At 38.1% G+C, this 22,273-nt stretch overlaps 1 protein-coding gene across 5 annotated transcripts in view; it reads left to right on the top strand.

The window, feature by feature from the left end:
• The window catches only part of ECPAS (Ecm29 proteasome adaptor and scaffold), a 103,525-nt gene that overhangs the window by 43,013 nt on the left and 38,239 nt on the right, over positions 1–22,273 (top strand). For all 5 annotated transcript variants that reach the window (XM_042965169.1, XM_042965168.1, XM_042965170.1 and 2 more), the window contains 16 exons: positions 847–928; positions 3,090–3,209; positions 6,224–6,309; positions 6,562–6,640; positions 8,438–8,487; positions 9,480–9,546; positions 9,639–9,761; positions 11,803–11,906; positions 12,302–12,425; positions 13,402–13,482; positions 14,685–14,910; positions 15,305–15,396; positions 18,204–18,338; positions 19,109–19,271; positions 19,726–19,898; positions 21,567–21,668. In XM_042965169.1, the coding sequence (XP_042821103.1) occupies positions 847–928; positions 3,090–3,209; positions 6,224–6,309; positions 6,562–6,640; positions 8,438–8,487; positions 9,480–9,546; positions 9,639–9,761; positions 11,803–11,906; positions 12,302–12,425; positions 13,402–13,482; positions 14,685–14,910; positions 15,305–15,396; positions 18,204–18,338; positions 19,109–19,271; positions 19,726–19,898; positions 21,567–21,668 (1,807 nt within the window). The remainder of the gene's footprint in view (positions 1–846; positions 929–3,089; positions 3,210–6,223; positions 6,310–6,561; positions 6,641–8,437; positions 8,488–9,479; positions 9,547–9,638; positions 9,762–11,802; positions 11,907–12,301; positions 12,426–13,401; positions 13,483–14,684; positions 14,911–15,304; positions 15,397–18,203; positions 18,339–19,108; positions 19,272–19,725; positions 19,899–21,566; positions 21,669–22,273) is intronic.

Below are 22,273 nucleotides of genomic sequence, written 5' to 3'. Positions count from 1 at the left end.
TGGGTTTAATGGTTGAATTTTTTTGTCGCTTTCCTTGTCACTTTTGAATTTCCAAATGGTTAAACAGATGCTTGGCTCAGGGCTCTTTGAACAAGCGTAGTCTAGCTCTGCTCTGTCAGAACTGCTCCATGGCATTGGCCTTGAGAGTGGAATGCAGTCCATTTTTTCTTGTGTGGTGTCAAATTGGACTGTGGATATAATGATTTTTTGAGTCAGGGTGGGATAAGTGACTTACTGTATTTTTTTAAAGTTTATTTATTTAACGTTTATTTATTTTTGAGAGAGAGAGACAGTGCACGAGCAGGGGAGGGGCAGAGAGACAGGGAGACACAGAATCTGAAGCAGGCTCCAGGCTCTGAGCCATCAGCACAGAGCCCGACACAGGGCTCAAACTCATGAACTGCGAGATCATGACCTGAGCCAAAGTTGGATACTTAACTGACTGAGCCATCCAGGTGCCTCAGTTTATTTATTTATTTTTGAAAGGGGCGGGGGGCGCAGAGAGAAAGGGAGAAACAGAATCTCAAGCAGGTTCCATGCTCTCCGCACAAAGCCCGATGCGGGGCTCGATCCCACGAACTGTGGGATCTTGACCTGAGCTGGAATACAGAGCTGGACACTCAAGCAACTGAACCACCCAGGTGCCCATACTTAATGTATTTCTGTTTAAAAACTAATTTTGATCTAAATTAATCCCTTTCCTTTTCTTCTACAATGTCAGTTGCCCAGTTCATTTGTGTATTTCTAACATTTCCTTTGGTAACAAATATTGGGGCTGTGTGTTTTTTGAGATAATTGAAGTGGGAGAAAAATAATTTTAACAAGCTGTGTTGAAACCTTCTGTAGCTTGATTGACTGGAATAATCCTGCCATCATTAATAAGATGTACAAGGTATACCTTGGAGATATACCACTGAAGACGAAAGAGGTAGGTTGTTTTGATTTATTCTCACATCGTAATAAAAAACATTTGGTTGATAGGAGCTCCATATATTTGAATTTTTTCTCCCTAGTTATTTTGATTTAAGCCGAACCTGTACTGTAGGAAATATAGGAGGAAATTTTAAGCCATGCTAGTCTGGGTGGATTAAAATTTTCTGGTAACTTAGTTTATTTGATCTGGTAGTTTCAATTCCTGTGCTTAAATAATGATGATACACTGTGTAGATTAGGGATCCACACCTGTTTTCTGTAAATTATTTAGGCTTTGCTGGCCATGTGGTTCTGAGGCAGCAACTATTTAACTTTGCCCTAACATGGAAGCAGCCATAGGCAGCACATAACAGAAGGAGCATGGCTGTGTGCCAGTATATCTTTATGGGTACTGAAATTTGAATTTCATATGATATTCGTATATTATAAAATATTATTCTTTTGATTTTTAAAGAATCATTTGAAAACATAAACATATTCTTCACTCATATCAAGACAGATGGTGGGCCAGATTTGGCCATAGGCTCTAGTTTGTTGACCTCTGGTCTAGAATCTAGAACAATAGGTGGGTTCTTCTGAAGCCTCAAATTAAGGCGTTTGCTTAATGACCTAAGTTCTGTTTGGTTCACTGTGTTTAAAAGTGTTCTCAAGTCCATATCCAGACATACAAGGTTTATTGTTTGTTTGTTTGCTTGTCTGCTTTTTAAGCCATAAATAGTTATTTTAAAAGTCATACCATTTCCAGTTAGGTTAAATTGAGTGTCATGTAGCAGAAAGAACAATGAATTGGGAACTGGGAGCCTCCCTGTCACTCTGGGTTCTGGTCCTGAGTGGCTGCACATAAATGTTGTACTGGGGAGGAGGAATTTGGCTAATTACAGAGCTTTTCTTGGCTCATATTCTTCATGTGGAACATGAAAGGGTTTGATTAAATCTGTGGTGTTTAGAATGTGGTCCGTGCACCCTTGTTGGGTCATAGGGAGACTTTTTTTTTTTTTTTAAACCATGTTGATATTTATACTGATGGTGCTAAAACGATGATGGTGTCACTGCTGGGGTCTTAGCACAGACCAGAACTGTGTCACCAAATAGTGCTAGTAGTTATTCTGCTCTTTATCGTCAGCACTCATGGTTGAAAAAAAAAAAGAAGAAAACTCAGCTTTACTTAAGAATATCTTTGATGAAGCGGTAAAACTTATTTTACCTGTAGACAGGGCAACTGTGGTTATTGAGATGGTATTTGGCAGATATATTCTCCAAAGTGAAGAAATGAGGCTTCAAGAACAGTTAATACAGTTTATTGCCAGTGGTAAAAGTTGAACTTTCAAGCAAAAGTTAGAATTTAGGGAAACTTGAATCCCATCACAATGAGCCTGACTGCTTGTTAGTACCTACAGATTTTTCTGATGAGACTGGTGGTGATATTAACGTGTGATTTTTAAAAATGCTTTATAATGAGATGTTTGCTTAACTCAGTGAGCCACTATTTTCCAAATGACCGGTGATGTTATAGAAGTGTTAAAAGGTTATAGCTCAGTGGAATTTAGGATGACACAATATGCAAAAGTTCAGTGATAACGGTTTCAAATCCAGATTTTAACCTTCAAGGTGCTGTTGTTTATTAAGTTTTGGCATAGTGTCAAAGAATATCTACAAGTACCTGAAAAGGCTAAAATCATCCCAAGTTTTCCAACCATGTATCTTTTTTGAAACTGGGTTTTTTTTTTTTAATGTAATTTAACCAAAATAACATAACCACAATAGATTGAATGTAGAAGATAAAAGAATCCAACTCTCTTCTATTAAGGTGGACAATCAAGATATTTATAGAAAAACATGAAACAATGTCAGTACAGTTTTCTGTCTGGGAAAATATAGTTAATTTTCTAAAAAATATGTTATTAAAATATATGATAGGTTTATTAATATAATTTTAAGTGAATATGTAAAAATTTCTCAGTTTAGTTTTTAATGTAGCGTATGGTGATAGGTGTTCCAATATAAGCAAAAACTCTGTGTGTTCAGTAGTTTGTAAGAGTGTAAAGTGATCTTGAAACAAAAGCTTGAGAGACTACTGATTTAGATGATCTCTCATGACTTTTTCAGCACACAGTAATTTTGAAATGCTGAGTTACAATTAAACATCTTTTGAACAGGGAGCAGTTCTGAAGCCAGAGCTGAAGAGGGACCCAGTCAGTACAAGGGTCAAGTTGAAGATTGTCCCCCATCTCCTTCGTTCTAGACAAGCTGCAGAAACGTTCCCTGCTAACATTCAGGTAATTTGTTCTTTGCAGAGAAAAATGGCCTGTTTACAACTTTTATGTCTGTTTAATTAGAGAAAGAAATGCATTAATGGATATTTAGGAGATGCATTGACGTATTAACAAGATTAATGAGAATCCATCTTTTTTTTCTATCTCAAGTGTAACTGCAGAAATGATTTAAAAAATTTTTGTTGTCGAGTGTGTACTATATATAGTTAACATCCAACTTAAATGTATGGTGACTGTCCTTTCAAACTAATGTTTTTCTGAGTTGCTCTTATCCAAAAATGTGTGTTTTTTTGTCTTCTTTTTCCGTCTTCTTTTTTCTTCCCTTCCCTTCCCTTCCCTTCCCTTCCCTTCCCTTCCCTTCCCTTCCCTTCCCTTCCCTTCCCTTCCCTTCCCTTCCCTTCCCTTCACTCTCCTTTTCTCCTTTTCTCCTTTTCTCCTTTTCTCTTCTTTTTTCTTTTCTTAAGCTTACCTATTTATTTTGAGAGAAAGAGAGAATCCCAAGCAGGCTGTGCATTGTCAGCACAGAACCTGACGTAGGGCTTGAACCCATGAACCGTGAGATCATGACCTGAGCCGAAATCAAAATTGAACACTTAACTGACTAAGCCACTCATGTGCTCCAAAAATGTTTTTAAGTGAACAAGTTTCTACCAGTCAGTTAAGTGGAAAAGAACACCATGTGATGACAATGGCCAAATCCTCTTGATTCTGCCTTCTTAATGTCTTTATCTCCCTATATTTAATGCTGGTGTTAATTGAGACTGTCCTTTCTTATTTTGGTTATTCCAGTAATCTCCTATCTTGTTTCCCTTCCTCTTTCCCACAGCCATTCTGTTTTCTCTGTTGCCACCAGAGCTTTTGCTGCATTGGAAATCCTTATACTCTCTTTTGATGTGGGATGAGTCCCTCTGCAAAAGCTCTTACCTTTTATCCAAGTGGTGACCAGCAGAGCTCAGGAATAGAGAGATTTGGGTATAATTTTGTCATTAGTTATTTGCTTTTGAACTTAAATCAGTGTCAGAGCTTTTCCTGTTTTTCTAAAAAAAATGTTTTTTCCACCCTAATTCCACCCTAAATTTCCACCCGAAATTTTTTTCCCACTAGCAGTGGCTAGTTCTCATTCAATTATCAGGTTCCTAGTAACCGCTGAAAAGTTAGCAGTTATTTATCTTCCAGTCTCCTCTCTTGCCCCCCACCCCCACCTTACCCTGTACCTTAAGCTCCAACAAAAATTGTTCCTCTTGAAATATACTGTTTTCATGGCTCTGTCTCTGCTCAGAATGTTCCCTTTACCTGGCAGAGCTCCTCTTCCCCCTTTAGCTTGGTAAACATCTACTCATGTTTCAGGATGCACTCCAGTGTGCTACCTCCCGTCTGAAAAATGTTCCCATTTCCTGCCACCCTTCTCTTTCAGTCCCAGAATGAGAACACTCTCCTTCGTGTTCACTGTATGGTGGACATAGACTTCTTAGCATCTCTCCCTCTTAAAGCCTATTTTGTATCAGTGGCTGCTTCCTCCTCTTAGATGATAAAACTTGTATTCTCCATATCTGGCATTCTAGGATTTGAGTAACTTTAAAGTATTGTTTTGTGTCTCCTTAAACATAAAATTATCACGGAGCTTCTTTCATTTCTTTTTCATGATTGGTGTTTTATAATTGGTATTCCCAAGCACTGTTTCCCAGACAGTGTCTTGATAATTTTGGTTCAGAATATTTGGTTGTAGTAACACTATGTTACATAATAAGCAGCTAGAATTTTGTGACAGAGTATTCATAGATATCCTGTAGGTGTATAATTTATTTGTAGTTATTTAGTGTTTTCAAAATAAATCTAGCCGAAACTTTGTATATTCAAAGACAAACTCCTTGTTCATCGCACACATTCTTTGTTATATTCCTGTTTTTAATGATTGCATATTACTGTTCTACATAATTGGCCCCGCCCACCCCCTCCACCTTTCAGTCATAGAATCCTTCAAGGTATCATTTAGATGAGCCTCTTCTTCCCTGATACCAGTGCCTTTAATTAGTCATATGTTACCTCATCTTGATTTTGAACGTAGCATAATTCTTTGCATATAATGTAAGCACCATGAATTTTATTTTTTCTGACAAAACATTAGTGTTGATTATTCCTTTTGCTTCTTTCATTTTACCATATTACTCTATATAATATAGCATTATCAGATAAATTTTCTAAAAGTCTTTTCCAAAAAAGTAGCATGTGATTATATATTGTCCTATAGCATTTTTAATGTATGTACATTTTGACCCCTCAACACGATCGAGTGCCTTGGGAGTGATGCTGCCCTCTTTGTATCTCACAACACCTTGCATAGTGTCGGTTACCCATTAGAGGCTCAGTCCTGTTCCGTGTTCAGTCACATGTCGTTGTTAAGTAAGATCAGAATACTACTAGTAGTTTTAGGAACCAGTGTAAGGAGATTTTTTTTTTTAAGTGTAAGACTATCCCATAAAAAGTAGAAATTTGGGAAATTTAGATTTCTTTGAGCCTTCTGGATGCTGCACAAAACTCATGTACTATGTGCTCTTTTGCCACCTAGACATGACTGCACAATACATGGAGCACCTGTGTCCCGACTGTCCGCTTGTAGAATGCTTTAATCTTGGTGTTTTCTGTGAAGTTTTTATATAATCTGTTCAGAATGACTGCATGTAATTGAGGAACTTAATACACCCAAAGTGGTTTTATCTGATAGTATCCCCTGTGTGGTACAGAGTGGCAGAGAGGGGGCCTGCTGTGAGCTCTGTTGCTTTCTGGTGGTAGAGCCACAAGTTTTGCAGACTTGTAAGGTCAACCTTTGTGTTTGTACTTCATGGACTACTGACTGGAGCCACTGATTGGCTGGCTTCCTACGGTGGTCAGCTAAAATGATTATAATCATTAATTTTGAAGAATGAGGGGTGGTGCACAAGATCTGCTGTTGAAGCCTAATATTTGAAAATAGTAAATTGCTGCTATTAATTGGTATTGTCATTGTCCCTTTCTTGTAGGTGGTGTATGACGGACTCTTTGGTACAAATACAAATTCAAAATTGAGAACGTTATCCTTGCAGTTTGTGCATCACATTTGTATAACGTAAGTTTTTTCAACTATTTGACTGTAACATTTCAAGCTGTTGGAATGATCAGATGTTTCAAGTATTTCTTTCCTATCCAGAAAGAAATCCATGTTTGCTCATCTTAAAAAAAAAAAAAAAAAGTTGTAGGTTTCAATAGATTATTTTAATTTATTTCAGTTGTGTCTCATTATTTGAAGTAATCATCTGAAAAGATAAATAATAACAAGATTTTTATCTTGCTTTGTGTATGTGTGCTATTTTTTTTAAAGTTGTCCAGAAATCAAGATTAAGCCCCTAGGTCCAATGCTTTTGAATGGCCTGACCAAGCTAATCAATGAATATAAAGAAGTAAGTGACTTGTCTTTTACATATTGTTAACAGCTTCTATTTTAGAATGTTATCCACCTTTCTGGTCTACATGTTGGTTTAGTTAGTTACAGTTTGCTGTTGTTCCATCATTTCTAGCATTTTTACTTGAAGTGGTACAAATTTCAGAAATTACTGCCACCTTTTGCTTTTTTTTTTTTTTTTTGGAACTAAGTGTTAAAAAAATTGATATGAATTTTGAGAGGTCTTATCTTTTTTAAAGCATTTGCACTTTATTCTGCTTTTAGGCACTATGCAAAAATGGAATGGAAAGAAGTAAATTTTATTTTATGATTTGTTTTCATGTGGATGTTTATTTGGATTTGCTTAGATTCAGAAATAGTGTTAATTCTTAAGGGCTGAGCTTTTACCTATTCACAATTCTGTAACAACATGCATTCAGTAAGTTTTTGATTCCTTAAGCTCAGTGAGATGAGGCTTCCTTGAAGCCAAGTGTTTTGAATCCTGTTTGTCCTGGCTGTGTCCCTCGTGCCATGCCGTCTTCATTAGTTCAGGTGAATTTGCTAAAGAAAGTAAGATTTAAGAACTCCAGTTGGCGTTATTTTCCTAAGTCTGAGCTACACACAAATGCACATTTGCAGTGGTATAGTCACTAAGATCCTGGCATTTGGAGTTAGAATTGAGTTTGAATCCTAGTTTTGTTCTTTGATGAGTGGCTTAAAATCTTTGGAGCTCTGCTCTTGATTGGAAAAATAATACCTCTTCATTGGATTATTGTGAAGATTAAAGGAGATCACACACCATTATCGGTGCACTGAATGCACATTAACAGGTATTATTAGTGAAAAGCCATTCTTTGGTGTGCAGTTGTGTTTTGGGGGCTTGGCTCTCCTGTCTTTTATTGAATAGTATTTGTGTGGTTTTTGAGGCCTAAGGAACCTTCCAGGTTATTTTTATGGCATGGATAGTCAGATGCTTGGGATGGTCGGTAGAAATAAAAGTGCTTTTGGGTTTTTAGGGGAGAATTTGTATATTTAAAAATAGATTAGAGAGGTCAGGTAAAACCACAGGGCCCCGATCCCTGTACTTGGAGATGACACCTGCCTGTCTTCCCAACAGATGACTCCTTAAGAGTGTCCGTTTAGGTGCAGGAGAGTGAGCCCTATGCTAATTGTATGAACTTCAGCTCACAGAGGGGTTACTTTGTTTTGAGGCATCAGACTATTGGTTTTCATAAAACGATGTAAAATTCTGTCTGTCTGAGGAGGGAACCTCACTCTCTTGATGACTGTGATCCCTTTAATTTTTTGTAATGGAAGATATGAGAGGAAGCTGTTTGTTATCATGCCGACTTGTAGGTAATTGTTCTTCGGTTAGCTTATCACAGTTTTGGGTTAGAGATGGAGGACCCTAGTGTGTGACCAGTGGTGAATTTTCTGCTAAGTTCAGCTGTTTTCCCAGTGTGTTGAAGGTGAATTTTGGTGTTTGCAGGTTACATGGTGTTGCAAATACCCCGAACTTAGCACAACTAAGAGAACCCTTTCATTTATGACATCTGCATTTCCTTTTGGAGTGAGTTGGGGATGCAAAGTTTTGTTTTTGTTTTTCCTTTTCCTTTTAGTAGTGTGATGATTCTGGGTTTGGATTTTTTTGTTGGTTTGTTTTGTTCAGATGTTAATATCTTGTAGTTAGGCAGAGTGAGACCAGGTTTAACAAGGAGTAAAATAATGCATGTAATTGCAGCAAAAATGTTTTGCTGTTTACTGTATTTTTTGTTTTGTCTGTTTTTTGTTCTTTTTTTTTCTTCTTAATTTCAAGGACCCTAAGCTACTGTCAATGGCATATTCAGCTGTTGGAAAACTCTCCAGGTGAGTAAACTCTTCTTCAGTGAGAGATATCCTGTTGGTAAACTAAGAGAAATTATGTGGCATTTAATAATAGATGGAGAATAATTTTTTTTCTGATTTTGAAAGGAAATGTATTTAAACCATAGGTTGTTTAGAAATGTTTTCCTTGTAGTAGGAAAATGATGTGAGACGTTTCAATTTACATTTGAAGGTATGTTTCCATATTAAATGGTAGTCTTGAAATGATACTTTGAACTGGATTGTGTCATGATGGGTTACTTTTTCTTGCACCCTGGAGACATTTGATTGATCTTAAGTGTTCTTGTGGCTTCTTTATTACCAGTCTTTATAATCCCAGTCATCAAGGTTTATCTCTTTGACTCTCTTTTCTGATAGTGCTATATTATGATTCTGGGTGGCCCTGTTTCCAAAGGTGGATTTTTTTTTTTTCCTGCTTAGTATGATTTCCTTTTTCTACTTCCTCCTGGTTTCCTCTTCCTTCACTATATTTCAAAGCAGGGAGATAGAGGTACAGCACCCTCAGTAGCACTATATGGTGCTTCCGTCCATGGTACAGGTTTTGTACTGGCCTGTGTAGATTGGGTCTTGCTCTTCTGTACTGTGCAGGGAAAGGATCTTTGGGGCTCAGAAAAAAGCCACCCTAGATCCCCTGATACCGCATTTGTCCGATAGCCTTTAGTTTAAATAGCAGTTTAGTCTTAATTGTGTTTTTTTTTTCCTATTAAAATCAGAAATGCTAACTGAATGCATGGAATATTGTAAAGGGAATATCTGGACAGTATGTATTTAAATCATGGTTACTTGGATTAGACAGCTGAAGAATTAAATATTCGCTTTAAAAAGTATTTGGCTCTTTGGGGGAGGTAATCTAATGATGCTGACATTGTGTTCAGAGATGAAAATGCAATTCAAGAAAATTTTCGTTTGGTTGCATTTTCTTTCAACCTTATGGAAATGTATGATCATAACAATGGTCTTATATTCTCTTACAGTCGAATGCCCCATTTATTCACTAAGGATATAGCTCTTGTGCAGCAGCTTTTTGAAGCCCTGTGTAAGGTAGGGAAACACCTGGCAAGTTTATGCTTTCCATTTGGATGCTGACCTGGACACCTGACAGGAGGGAAATGCTATTTTTATCATACTTATAGGAAGAGCCTGAGACTCGGCTTGCTATTCAAGAAGCGTTATCTATGATGGTTGGAGCTTATAGTACTTTGGAGGGAGCACAGCGAACTCTCATGGAGGCACTTGTGGCTTCATACTTAATAAAGGTAGGTCCAGCTATGTGAACTGCAGAGGTTGGCAATATAGACATTTTACATTTTTAAGAACAAAACTTGAATTGCTTTTCTCCTTAACTATCTTGACAAGTAAGAATATTTGCTTTCATTTGGGCTGTGCTTTATGATTGATTTTTTTTATTAAAAAAATTTTTTTTAATGTTTATTTTATTTTTGAGAGAGAGAGAGACAGAGCGTGAGTGGGGGAGGGGTAGAGAGAGGAGACATAGGATGGGGAGCGGGCTCCAGGCTTTGAGCTGTCAGCACAGAGCCTGACATGGGGCTTAAACTCATGAACTGTGAGATCACAACCTGAGCCGAAGTCGGCGCTTGATTGACTGAGCTACCCAGGCGCCCCTATGGTTGATTTTTGATACTTTGTGATGGGAATATGATTTTAGGGAAGAGGGAGTGGTGATATTCACAGAGGCTTTATGTTTAAAGCCTTTCATGCTGGGAAACTGTTCTTAATATTGTGTTTTCCCAAGTTGGAAGTCTTTTGTCTTACCTGGTAGTTGAACCCTACAGTCCACTGGCTAAGCAGAAGGAGAGAAAGACAAATTTTATACATTATAATGAGTGTGTAGGAAGTAAGCCAGTACCATCACACATACTCTTCTTCCTTCTAGACTTTATTTGGGCGTCATGGCTGTTTGTAGAGAATTTTGAGTTATCTATATGTACTCAATATGTACATGCAATATGTATACGCAATATATATTATACAATAAAAAATAATATGTATTTGCTGTAGTTAGTTCTTTGTCCTCCATTTCTAGGAGTAGAAAGGGAGATTAGAAGAGGGAATGATGTCAAAAAGTCTTAGTGTGATTAATATGTTGTGTCCTACTGAAATGTGGCTGGCATATTTAATATATTCATATCGAGGGAATTACTGAAGGTTCAGAAAGGTATCTGGTTTCTATTGAAATATGACAGGATTATTATATACACTTAAGAAAATTACTGTATGTAGAGTTCCATTGTCAGATGCTCTTGTACATGGTTCATAGTCATATATTGTGGACAAAGAAGTGTAGGCTTTTTGGAAACTCATTAGAATACTTAAGACTTTCCCTAGGTAACCTTACAAGGATGCATGATGCTTGTATAAGGCATGTGGGTGCTGGTTGTACCTACACAGATAAAATCATGTAACAGTATTACTACAGCAAAGCTAATTTATATTCTTAGACTACACTGAAAGCAACCAGACTGTAGGCTAAATCATATGAACTAGTCCTTAATATCATTGCTGTTTATTGTAGCTCAAGGAATGATAAAGAGCAAGATAGACCTGAATGTAGGACAGTATCTGTTTCTTACTATCGCTCTCCTCTCACGATGTTAGGTTTGTGACTAAGAGAAGGACCTGGGGCGGGGGAAGTGCATGAGAATAAGGCTTTTCAGAATAAAGATTCTTCAACTGCTTCTCCGGTTGAACTTTGTATTCATAGATACTTAATCTATTTAAGTTAATTGAATATGTTTACATAGTTGAAACTGCTTTGGAGTCTGTTTTAACTAGAGCTAATCTGAAAAATTTGGACATATTTTGCTCCAAATTTGTAGAGATTCCAAGTAACCTCTGTTCGTGTTCGCTGCAGAATGTCTTAATTTCATTCATGTGACTAAGAGTTTGAGAATTGGGGAAGCAGGGGTGATGGCCAGAAACCGTTTGCAGTGACCTTGGTCCCAAAGTTGGCCTGAGGATGTGCACGTACAGAGATTCTCTGGCTGTGTATGGTCTTGGTGGGTCTTCCTGCTTTACTTGGAGGGTCCTTTTAGATCATAAAAGTACTTTTTAAGTGATGTCACTTTCCAAAGCTTCTAAACAACTTGATTAAAGATTTTCAACACATGATTTGTCTTTATTTATTTAGACATACTTCCTAAAATAGCAGTTTTAATTTTGATTGTTTACAATTAAGATGACTTATCTTGACTGGAATGAATTGTTGCTAATTGAGTTCTTCTTCTTTTTTTAAAATCTGTATGTGTTTGTGTGAACATGAATTCATGTGTCAAATAGCCTGAAGTTCAAGTTCGACAGGTGGCTGTGAAATTTGCTAGCACGGTGTTTCCCTCAGATCATATACCGTCCAGATATTTGCTCTTACTAGCTGCAGGAGATCCGTAAGTTTCAAAAGGTGTTAATTTGAATTTGGGTTCATTTAAAATTATTTGAAAATTACTAAAATTTATATTGTTTTTAATGTTGGTCTATGGAATTTAGAAGCAATTTATTAAAGAGTTAAAAATATGGCCCTTGATATGATAGAGACCTGTAGTTATACCCTATCTTGTTTATTTCTGGGTAAGCCACATAACTGTTCAAATTTCAAGATATTTCCAAAGAGAAGTAATTTCTTGCAGTGTATTTTATGACTTTTTTCTTAGATAGCCAAGAACGTATTTAAGACATTTTCTCAGAACCCCAGCTGTCAAATAAAATTGCTGTTCTTAATCATCAGACGATCATTTTGCCATTATTGAAATTAATTTTTTATTTTTATTCGTCTTTCTGAAAGACGAGAAGAAGTTCATGGAGAGGCACAGCGAGTATTAAGATGTCTTCCTGGTAGAAACAGAAAAGAAAATGCTTCTAAGCAGATGCCTTCTTTCCCAGAAATGGTGTATTATATTCAAGAAAAGGTATGGCATTTGACTTCAGAAAATTAGTGTGGGTCATATAATGAATGATAAAAATAAACGCATTTTTAGGTGACATATTTGAAATGTCATTGCTAAATGTTGAATAGTAGTAAGGTTTTTAACAATGTTAATATTTACAGTAGAGGAAGAGAATACAAAATGAAGAAAATGTAATTCTCAAAATTGATTTGTTTTGCCCCAATCTGAATTACTTATAATTCCTTATATGCTCTTTAACATTCTGACTAGGTTTAAACATTTTCCCCTTGGTATGACATTCTTAAACATAGGTCTCCTTTTTTATTTTTTGAGAGAATTATTTAGGAACCATAAGTTTAAGAATGCTTCAGGAAATAGGTCAGATTTTTTCCACTCTGATCATAGGAGGGCATCACATCTGCTTTTGCAAACCTCCCACGTGTGCGCAGTTCTCTCTGCTGGTGGATCAGACAGAGTGTTGGCTATCGTGACCCCCCAGCCCTGATCCTGTCCCTCTTTTTACATCAGTGTTTCTTTGAGTATGCTGGTAGTCCTAGCTTTCTGCAAAGACAGATATCTTAAGGGAGTTGGAGGTGAGGACTAGATAGCCATAATTCTCTATAGCACAGTCACATTTGTGGTCAGAAGATGCTTTTGTGCACATATTTTCCTCTTGCTCCATTAGTAATGAAAATAACGGGCCTGCAGTGGCCCGAGGTGAGTGTTAATAGATGCCTGGAGCAGTTTATTCTTTTTAAACAAGCAGTAAACACGCCAGGAGAAAAGGAGAGAAAAGCCAGGAAAAAAAGCACCGCACCTGTCATTTAGGGTTTGAGGGACATGTGCAGTCAGCATGATTGATGGAAAAATGCTGTGACTAGAAAAAAACGGTAGCAAACAATAATGTAGTTAGAAATACAATTATGTTTGAATTGAGGAGGGGCACATGTGCTCCATTTTTTAGTAATAGTGTTTGTTTTTGACTTATTTTTATCAGGCTTCCCATCGAATGAAAACTCCAGCCAAGTACATGACTGGGACCACTGTCCTTCCGTTTAACCCAGCGGCCTTTGGAGAGGTGGGACTGGGATAGGTTTCCATTTCTCTCTCTCTACACATTCTGAAAGATCATGTCACACCCAAAGAGATGTCCAAACTTTTTTGTGTTCTACATAAACCCATATTGTGATGTCATTGTTTTTCACCAGGTTGTTTATTAGAAAAAAAGCATTTGGTAATTGGTATTATTTTATTATTTATTTAAGTTTTTAAAAAGTTTATTTATTTTGAGAGAGAGAGTGAGAACGGGGGAGGGGCAGAGAGAGGGGGAGAGAAAGAATCTCAGGCAGGCTCCGTGCTATCGGTACATAGAGCCCGATGTGGGGCTTGATCTCATAAACTGTGAGATCATGACCTGGACCAAAATCAAAAGAGTTACGATGCTTAACTGACTGAGCCACCCAGGTGCCCCTTGGTAATTGGTATTATTTTAATTCATGGTGGAGTCTTTAAGTATATTTAGCTCAGTGAGATTCTCTTTGTGGAGGAACTGGGTGCTCTGCATTGATTATTGTTGTTATTTTCAGCAAATTATTACAGCAAATTAGATTTGAATTTAAAGCCAACAATATGCCGAGGTTGTTTGGGTTATCTATTTAGGTCATTGACTTGCACTAATTAAACAACAGGAGGTAATCTTGTTCAGAGTGAGTAAGAATACCCACGGTGGAATTGTCACCTGTCCTATTTTAGCTCTCAAGGGAAGAACTTCCAGAGGACTCCTTGTTAGCCAGTTTATATCACAAGTTTTTATGGTGTTGTCTCTACTCTTTGGGTAGATGGTACGAACCCATATTCTCAAATTCTTACGTTGGTAGAGGTTAAATACAACTGGAGTTCTACAGGAATAGATGATTTGCCCCAGGTTTCTGCTCACACTCTCTCTCTCCCCCTTTCTCTCTCTCCCCCCCCCCCCATCTTTTAAAAAATAATGATTTTGTTGTAATTGTTTAGACTTTAAAAAAGTTGAGTTTGCATTTTAACTCCATTAAACTCCACTAAAAACACTCTGGATTTATAAAAGCTTGTTATGTAAACTGTGCTGCATTACTGTAATTTCAGTTAACTTACTGAGTCATGTTTTCCAGCTTTTGTGAGGATTGTCGAATAGCTTTATGAGGGAGGGTGGGGAAATGAAGCTAGGAAAGTGTCCTTTTGCAGCACACCCTCCCACACTGACTTCTTGAGGAGCTTGACTGCTTTTCCTCCTTCTGCTTTCAGATCGTCCTGTACTTGCGCACGTGCCTAGCGCACAGTGCCGGAGTGGTGCCCACCTCCCAGAGTTTGGCCGATATGCAAGATCACGCCCCGGCCATTGGACGCTACATACGGACTCTGATGTCAGGTAGTCAGGCGACATCCTCATCATCTTCTTCCAAGAGTGGAGAGACCAACCCTGTTCAGATCTACGTTGGCCTGCTTCAGCAGCTGCTGGCAGGTGTTGGAGGTAGGTGGTTGTGCGGCTGAGGACAGATGGTAAAGCACTTAGGCAAAAATCTAATCTTAACTCTCTTCACTCCTGTACCTGAACATTAGTCTTTGTTTCTTTTCTGAACTTACTTGATTCATCCTGGATACACTGTTACTCCTTCAGAAAGAAATGCTAACAATAGATAATGTTTTTTACTTTGGAAGTGGGTATGAAGAATGGTATATCTTTTTATAGGTATTTAGTCTGTAAACTTGCTGTATTGAATCACCTACTGGATTTAAGTTGATTTTTGTTTTGTAGAACTGGGAGATGCCTTCCAAAGCAGGGGCCTTATACTTAAAAGGAATTTAGTGAACCCTGTGTGTTTACCGCTTTTCTTGAAGCTAAAACGGAATTCTGTCTCATTTAGGTTTGCCAGTCATGTACTGTCTGCTGGAAGCTGTCTCTGTGTATCCAGAAAAACTGGCTGCCAAATTTGTAGACAAAACAGAATGGATAAAGGTACATCCTATGCATGTACATTTCTCTTTGATTCTGTATATTTTTCACTGTAGTCTTAGGGTTTCGTCTTCCTGCTAGTGTTGCTATGACCATTCCTACCTTTGGGCCATTTTGAAAACTCTCCTACCAAACACTTCCTGGGAAGCATGTTAGGTTAGTGTATCTCAATGATCCATCTAGATGAGAGTGAGAGATTAATTGAGAATCATATAGATTAAAAAAAATTATGTTTTTCTGTTTTAAAAGTTAAAAAAAATAGATTTGTAGTTTAAATAAAAAATATGTGGGGCACCTGGGTGGGTCAGTCGATTAAGCGTCTGACTCTTGATTTCAGCTTAGGTCATGATCTCAAGGTTCATGGGTTCAAGCCCTGCGTCAGGCTTCACGCTGACAGCACAGAGACTTCTTGGGATTCTCTCTCTTCCTCTCTCCCCCAACCCTCCCCTCTCTCTTTCGTTCTCACTCTTGCTCTCAAAATAAACTTAAAAAAAAAAACTGGTTGCCTTATGATAGTGGAATAATAGATCATTTAAAAACATATGTAAACTGTCTCCTTTCTGTAACTGTCTCCTACTTACCCAGATCTCCCTACTTCCTGCCCCTTCCCCTCTCACCTGACAGACATACACAGGTCATCACTTATTTATATATGGTGTACTTTCTCGAGTATACTTACACATATACACACAGATAAAAGTAAGCATTTTTAAGTTATTTCCTTCTTTTACACAAAAGGTGCATAGTTTTCACACTGTTTTATTGTTGTTGTTTCACGTTTTTTTAAAATTCTCACACCATGTTGTATCTTACTTCTTTCGCTTAAAGTTAAAATGTGTAGGTACTCCTGTAGAACTACAGAGAGGATATCGTCTTTAATGGCTTCATTTTTTCCATTATATAAATGTGCCATAATTTATTCTAGAGCCTCACTGATGGTCAGTTAGGGTGCTTCCAGTTTGCTGCAGTGAACCGTCTGTCATTTTGAATATAAGGCAGTATATTTTTTAGATGGATTCCCTAGAAGTGGAATTGAGGACATAGGCTTAGCATTTTTGAGGGATACAAGCATCCTGCATATGAGCAGTACCAGTTTACACTCCCACCAGCCATGTAGGAGAGTGTTCTTGTCCCATGCTCACACCAAAAGCGTTGCCAGGTTTAACAAAGAAAAATTCAAGATGCTCAGTTAAATTTGAATTGCACTGCAAAGTGAAACATTGTTTTTAGTACAGGTATGGCTCATACAGTTTCGAATACCTCTTGTGCCACCTAATGCAGTTCTTTTTGGAAAATGGAACTTGAGTTATGGTGAAATGTACAGATTATCTCTTAGTGTGAAAGCATGAATGTAATATACCAAGAGGTGTGAGTTTTGCACTTTTCTGGAAAATCTGGTCTCATGAAATCGCTTCTGGCTTAAAAGGTTTATTTTATTCCTTGTGAATATTTGCTGATTGTAAAATGATGTCAAGAGTTTCTGACTTTTGATCATGTAGATCAGGGGTCATTAAGCTGTGATTCATGTACCAGATCTGGCCTGCCTCCTGTTCTTGTATGGCCCGCAAGCTTAGAATGGTTTTCATATGTCAGTTTAAAAAAAAATTTTTTTTTAATTTTTAACGTTTATTTATCTTTGAGACAGCGAGAGACAGAGCATGAACAGGGGAGGGTCAGAGAGAGAGGGAGATACAGAATCTGAAACAGGCTCCAGGCTCTGAGCTGTCAGCACAGAGCCTGACATGGGGCCCAAACTCATGGACCGCGAGATCATGACCTGAGTCGAAGTCGGACGCCCAACCAACTGAGCCACCCAGGCGTCCCTAAAAAAATTTTTTTATGTTTATTTATTTTTGAGAGAGAAAGAGAGTGCGAGTGGGGGAGGGGCAGAGAGAGAGGGAGATACAGAATCCGAAGCAGGCTCCAGGTTCTGAGCTGTCAGCACAGAGCCTGACGCAGGGCTCGAACCCATGAGTGTGAGATCATGACCCGAGTCGAAGTCGGACACTCAACTGACTGAGCCACCCAGGCGTCCCTTCGTATTTTAATTTTTTAAAAATTATTTTTTTAGAGAGAACGTGTATGAGCAAGCAGGGGAGGGGCAGAGAGAGATAATTTTAAGCAGGCTCTACACTCAGCATGGAGCCCAACACCGGGGCTCTATCTCATGACCCTGGGATCATGACCTGAGTCAAAATCAAGAGTGAGAGGCTCAACCGACTCAGCCACCCAGGCACCTCAGTTTTTAATTTTTAAATAGTTGAAAAAAAAAAGATGAATAACATTTTCTGATACATGAGAATTATAGAGTCCATAAAGTTTTACTGGAACACATATATACCCTTTCATTTATCTGTTGCCTGTGGCTGCTTTTGTGCTACAGTGGCAGAATGGAGTTGTTGCATCACAGACCATAGGTCCCACAAAGCCTAGTTGGCCCTTTACAGAAAACATTTGTTGATCTCTGCTTTAATTTATTTAAGTAATCTCTACACTCATGACGTTCGAACTCATGACCTGGAGATCAAGAGTCGAATGCTCCTCTGGCTGAGCCAGCTGGGCACCCTGACCTCTGTTTTAGATCATCTGTGTATTAATTCTTTGTGTTTTATGTTTTGTATTTTTGATGAAAAGGCATAGGACATTTTGATATATAATTCATCTTTTACTTTTAAATAATAGCCTATTGTGTTATTTTCTTGCAGATACCAATAGATTGAATATAACGTATTATTAATTTTAAATGTCAGATGTTGTCAGTAGGAAGATGATTGCATATGATGTATATATTTGTTTCTTACACCGCTCAGAGTCTGATGAATAGCAGTAAAGAAGAGATGCGTGAACTGGCAGCATTGTTTTATTCTGTGGTGGTGTCTACAGTGTCGGGAAATGAGTTGAAGTCAATGATAGAACAGCTTATAAAGACTACAAAAGACAATCATGTATGTTACCAGTTTTGTCTTTATTCTTTTTTGGGGGAGATGGCAGAGCTTTCCAAAAGCATCTGTTTTTAGGTTTTGTCTTCTCATTTCTAAAAGGAACTTTTATGATTGTGAAGAGTAAGTGAGATAGAGGATAGATAATACATTGATTAATTCATTCTGTGCAACAACTTTGAGTGCCTTGTGTCTGATTTAGGTGCTGAATTTTAGGTGCTGGGAATTCAGTAAATACATGAGGATCCCTAGTACTACAGATGCTCAGAAATGTTAGTTCCTTTTTCTTTCCCCATCTACTGGTGCCTCTCATTGTGCCTGTTCTATCAGAAAGCATGTGCTTGCAAACATTCAGACCTCAACTTTGTGTTTAGAGGTTTTAGCAGTTAGAAATAGTATCTGCTCATTGTATTTTGTTGGCGGTAGGGAGAAGTTAGGCTTAAAGATTGTGGTAATGTAGTTACGTAAGTGCTCTAAGCTAGAAGAATGTATGGGTGCTACAGGGGGGCCTGCAGGAGAGCCCCTTCACACCGACATGGAGTGGGTGTAGGATTAGGGAATTACTTGAAGTGAGTCAAGACCCAGCTTACCTTCTTAGAATTCTTGAGTGTTAGAAACCCCAGATTCATTAGTGTTCGGTCGAATCTCAAATGATCACTTTGTTGTCTGGCCTTATGTTTTATTGGAGATGACTGTAAGAAACATAGTTATTTCGGTGCATTCTTGCATGTGTGAGAGAGTGACAGACACGTATGCTGTTGTGTGGTTAAATTCAGAGCCCAGAGATACAACACGGATCCTTGCTTGCATTGGGGTTCACAGTAGGAAGATATTTGGCTAAGAAGAAAATGAGAATGGCCGAACAACAAGACCAGGAGACAAATGCCGATTTCCTGCCTGACCAGGAGGAGCTCATTCAGAGCGCCACAGAAACGATAGGTAATGAATACGCTCATGCTGACTTGGATGTTGCAGTGTCTGAATTAGGTTAAAATTTAATACAGCATTTTAGTTTCTTTTTGCAGCATTGCACTTTAAAGGTGCAAGCCTTTTCACAATACCTTACTTAGTGTTGGATAAATTCTGTGTTTTTAATAGCAAGGAAAGTACTCTAGTTTTTCTGTATATTTTTTCCTATACATAGGTTTCAGTATGACGGAGGTGATACTTCCTCACGGGGAAAACCTTAAACATTTACCAGAGTACAGTGCTGTTTACCTAATTTCTATGTTGTTTTGTTACTGAGTAAATGCTAACAAATTATCAACTAGAGGGAAATGTAGACTTTGATTTGTTGTGCTCTCTTTAAAACAATCTCAAGTACCTTGCTGCTTGCCCTGGATCCCAAGAGCAAAAGTGTATTCTTCTCAGTTTTGTCTCAATGTGCTTTCAGGCTCGTTTTTGGACAGTACGTCGCCCCTCCTGGCAATTGCTGCCTGTACAGCCCTGGGTGAAATTGGCAGAAACGGTCCCCTCCCAATCCCCAGTGAGGGATCTGGCTTCACCAAATTGCATCTTGTAGAAAGCTTACTGAATAGAATACCCTCCAGTAAAGAAACAAATAAGGCAAGTTTCTTTTTTTTCCCTTCCTTTCTGAAATTCTTTCTATTTGTAGATACATAAATGAGCAAAAACACAGTTGTAATGAGGATAGAGGGCCATGCAGCTGGAGGAAGGATTTAATATAAAAGGGAATGATACAGGAAGTCTAGGTGACTGTTTAATTTTGAGTTAAGGGTGATTTTGTTCAGCCTTTCTGCATGCACCATTTGGCCCAGCTGCTCCAGTGTAGGCCCATAACTGTTAGGATTTGGGTAAAGAATTAAGTGCATCAGGTAGTTCTTTTGTCCTGCAAACAATGGATAATAAAGTGTTAAATAGTTTGTAAAGTGTTAAATAGTTTTATCACGTTTGTAATTTTAGAACAACTCTAAATCTTAATCTCTGACAGCCGATTTGGTTTTAAGAAATCTGGGCATTAGTAAGAGGGGTGAGTAATATCTGAGGAGAGGGACTTTTATCATTTTTAAGTTTCAGATAAACATTTTCATAAAGTTAAAAACATTATATTTGTGATCAGAGTACCTCAGTGTTGAAGTATAATATGATTTAATGAGCAGATAAATCAACTTACTACAAATTTAATAGACACATAAGCTTATTCTTTTTAAGTTTATTTATTTTGAGAGAGAGAGAGAGAGAGAGAGAGAGAGAGAGAGAGAGAGAATGAGTGGGGGAGGGGCAGTGAGGGAAGGAGAGAGAGAATCCCAAGCAGGTTCTGCACTGTCAGCACAGAGCCTAATTCGGGGCTCGATCTCCCCAATTGTGAGATCAAGACCTGAGCTGAAATCAAGAGTCAGATGCTTAACTGACTGAGCCACCCAGGCACCCTTTTTATTCTTTTTTTTTAGAGAGAGAAAGCACAAGCAGGAGAGAGAGAGAGAGAGAGAGAGAGAGAGAGAGAGAGAGAGAGAGAGAGAATGAGAGAGAATGAATGAATTAATCTTAAGCAGGCACCATGTTCAGCACAGAGCCTGATGCGGGGCTCAATCCTGTGGTCCTGGGATCATGACCTGAGCTGAAATCAAGAGTCAGATGCTCAACTGACTGAGCTACCCAGGCACTCCCATAATCTGATTCTTGATCTGGACACCGTTTAAAACTTCCTGAGAATGTCAACAGTGTAGTTTTTGTTAGCTGTTATTAACTAATTAGTGATTATCAACCCTTGGTGAGCACTTATAATGTGCCAGGTGTGTGCTTGAGTGATTCACGTACATTAATTAATTGAATTCTCTGAAAGGTCTAGTGAAGTAGGTACAGTTGTCATCTCTGTTTTCCCAGATGAGGAAATAGAATCACAGAGAGGTGGAGTATCTTGCCTAAGGTTACATACCTGTAAAGACTGCTAAAATGGTCAAGCTGTGAGTTGATCTTAGGTCACCCAGGCCCAGAAACCTACATTTATAAACAGTTTGAAGGATAATAAACCTACTTAGAGGCTTTCTTCTTTCTTCTTTTGCAGCCACGGACCTTTAATGAACTCAGTTTTATGTCTTTCTACCTCCAGTGTCTTATAAACATAATTATGTAAAATTGGATACTTTTAAGAAGAAACTTGCGTGTATAAGTGCTTTAGCCAGCCTACTCCTCCCTGTCCTCTCATTTTGGAAACACTGTTCTCTGATAAAGCTGTTATGTACTTTGTTTAAAAAAATTTTTCCGTTCTTTTAGATGAAAGAACGAGCAATCCAAACACTGGGATATTTTCCAGTTGGGGATGGAGATTTTCCTCACCAGAAGCTCCTCTTGCAAGGTCTGATGGACTCTGTGGAGGTATTTATATTGCTATCTGATTGTTATTCAGAAAAAGGCATTTTTTTTTTTTTTTTTTTTTTAGCTGGAGTTTTGTATGCTATGAGATTTTAAATTAAACTTTTATTCATTTATTCACCAAGTACTTATTGAGTACAAACCAGCCTTGGGCTTACCACTTCGGTAGGCATAGCATTGACTAAATCACCTATATGGGAAAATCCTCTCCTCATAATTATTGAGTAAAGCCCAGTGCATTGTGGGTAGAAGAGGACACTTAACCCAGTGAACTAGATGTAGGAATTGGATGCTGGTATTCCAGTTGCTCTTGAGTTGGATGGCCTAGCTTCTGTCTTCTGGATAAATTTCTAGGGTAGTTGGGAAGACCAACAAATGGGCAGCTGCTAGGCCTGTGTCATGAATCTTAACAAGACCTGATATGGACCCTCATCTAGGCTTGATTCTCGTCACTTACTCACATTTTTGTACACCAGACTCTTTGTCCTTCTTTGCTCTGAGCTTTTGAAAGACTAATACTTCTTTCTTGGGTTGCGCTGAGCCCCTTGAAAGCCATCAAACTAGAGTAGATTCTTCATTTATTGGGCTCTCATGATTCTCCAAACTTT

Source organism: Panthera tigris, chromosome D4 (genome assembly GCF_018350195.1).
Source record: "Panthera tigris isolate Pti1 chromosome D4, P.tigris_Pti1_mat1.1, whole genome shotgun sequence".
In the NCBI taxonomy this organism is placed as follows: domain Eukaryota; kingdom Metazoa; phylum Chordata; class Mammalia; order Carnivora; family Felidae; genus Panthera; species Panthera tigris.
The sequence above is the reverse complement of the archived record's forward strand: the minus strand, read 5'-3'. Positions and strand labels throughout refer to the sequence as shown.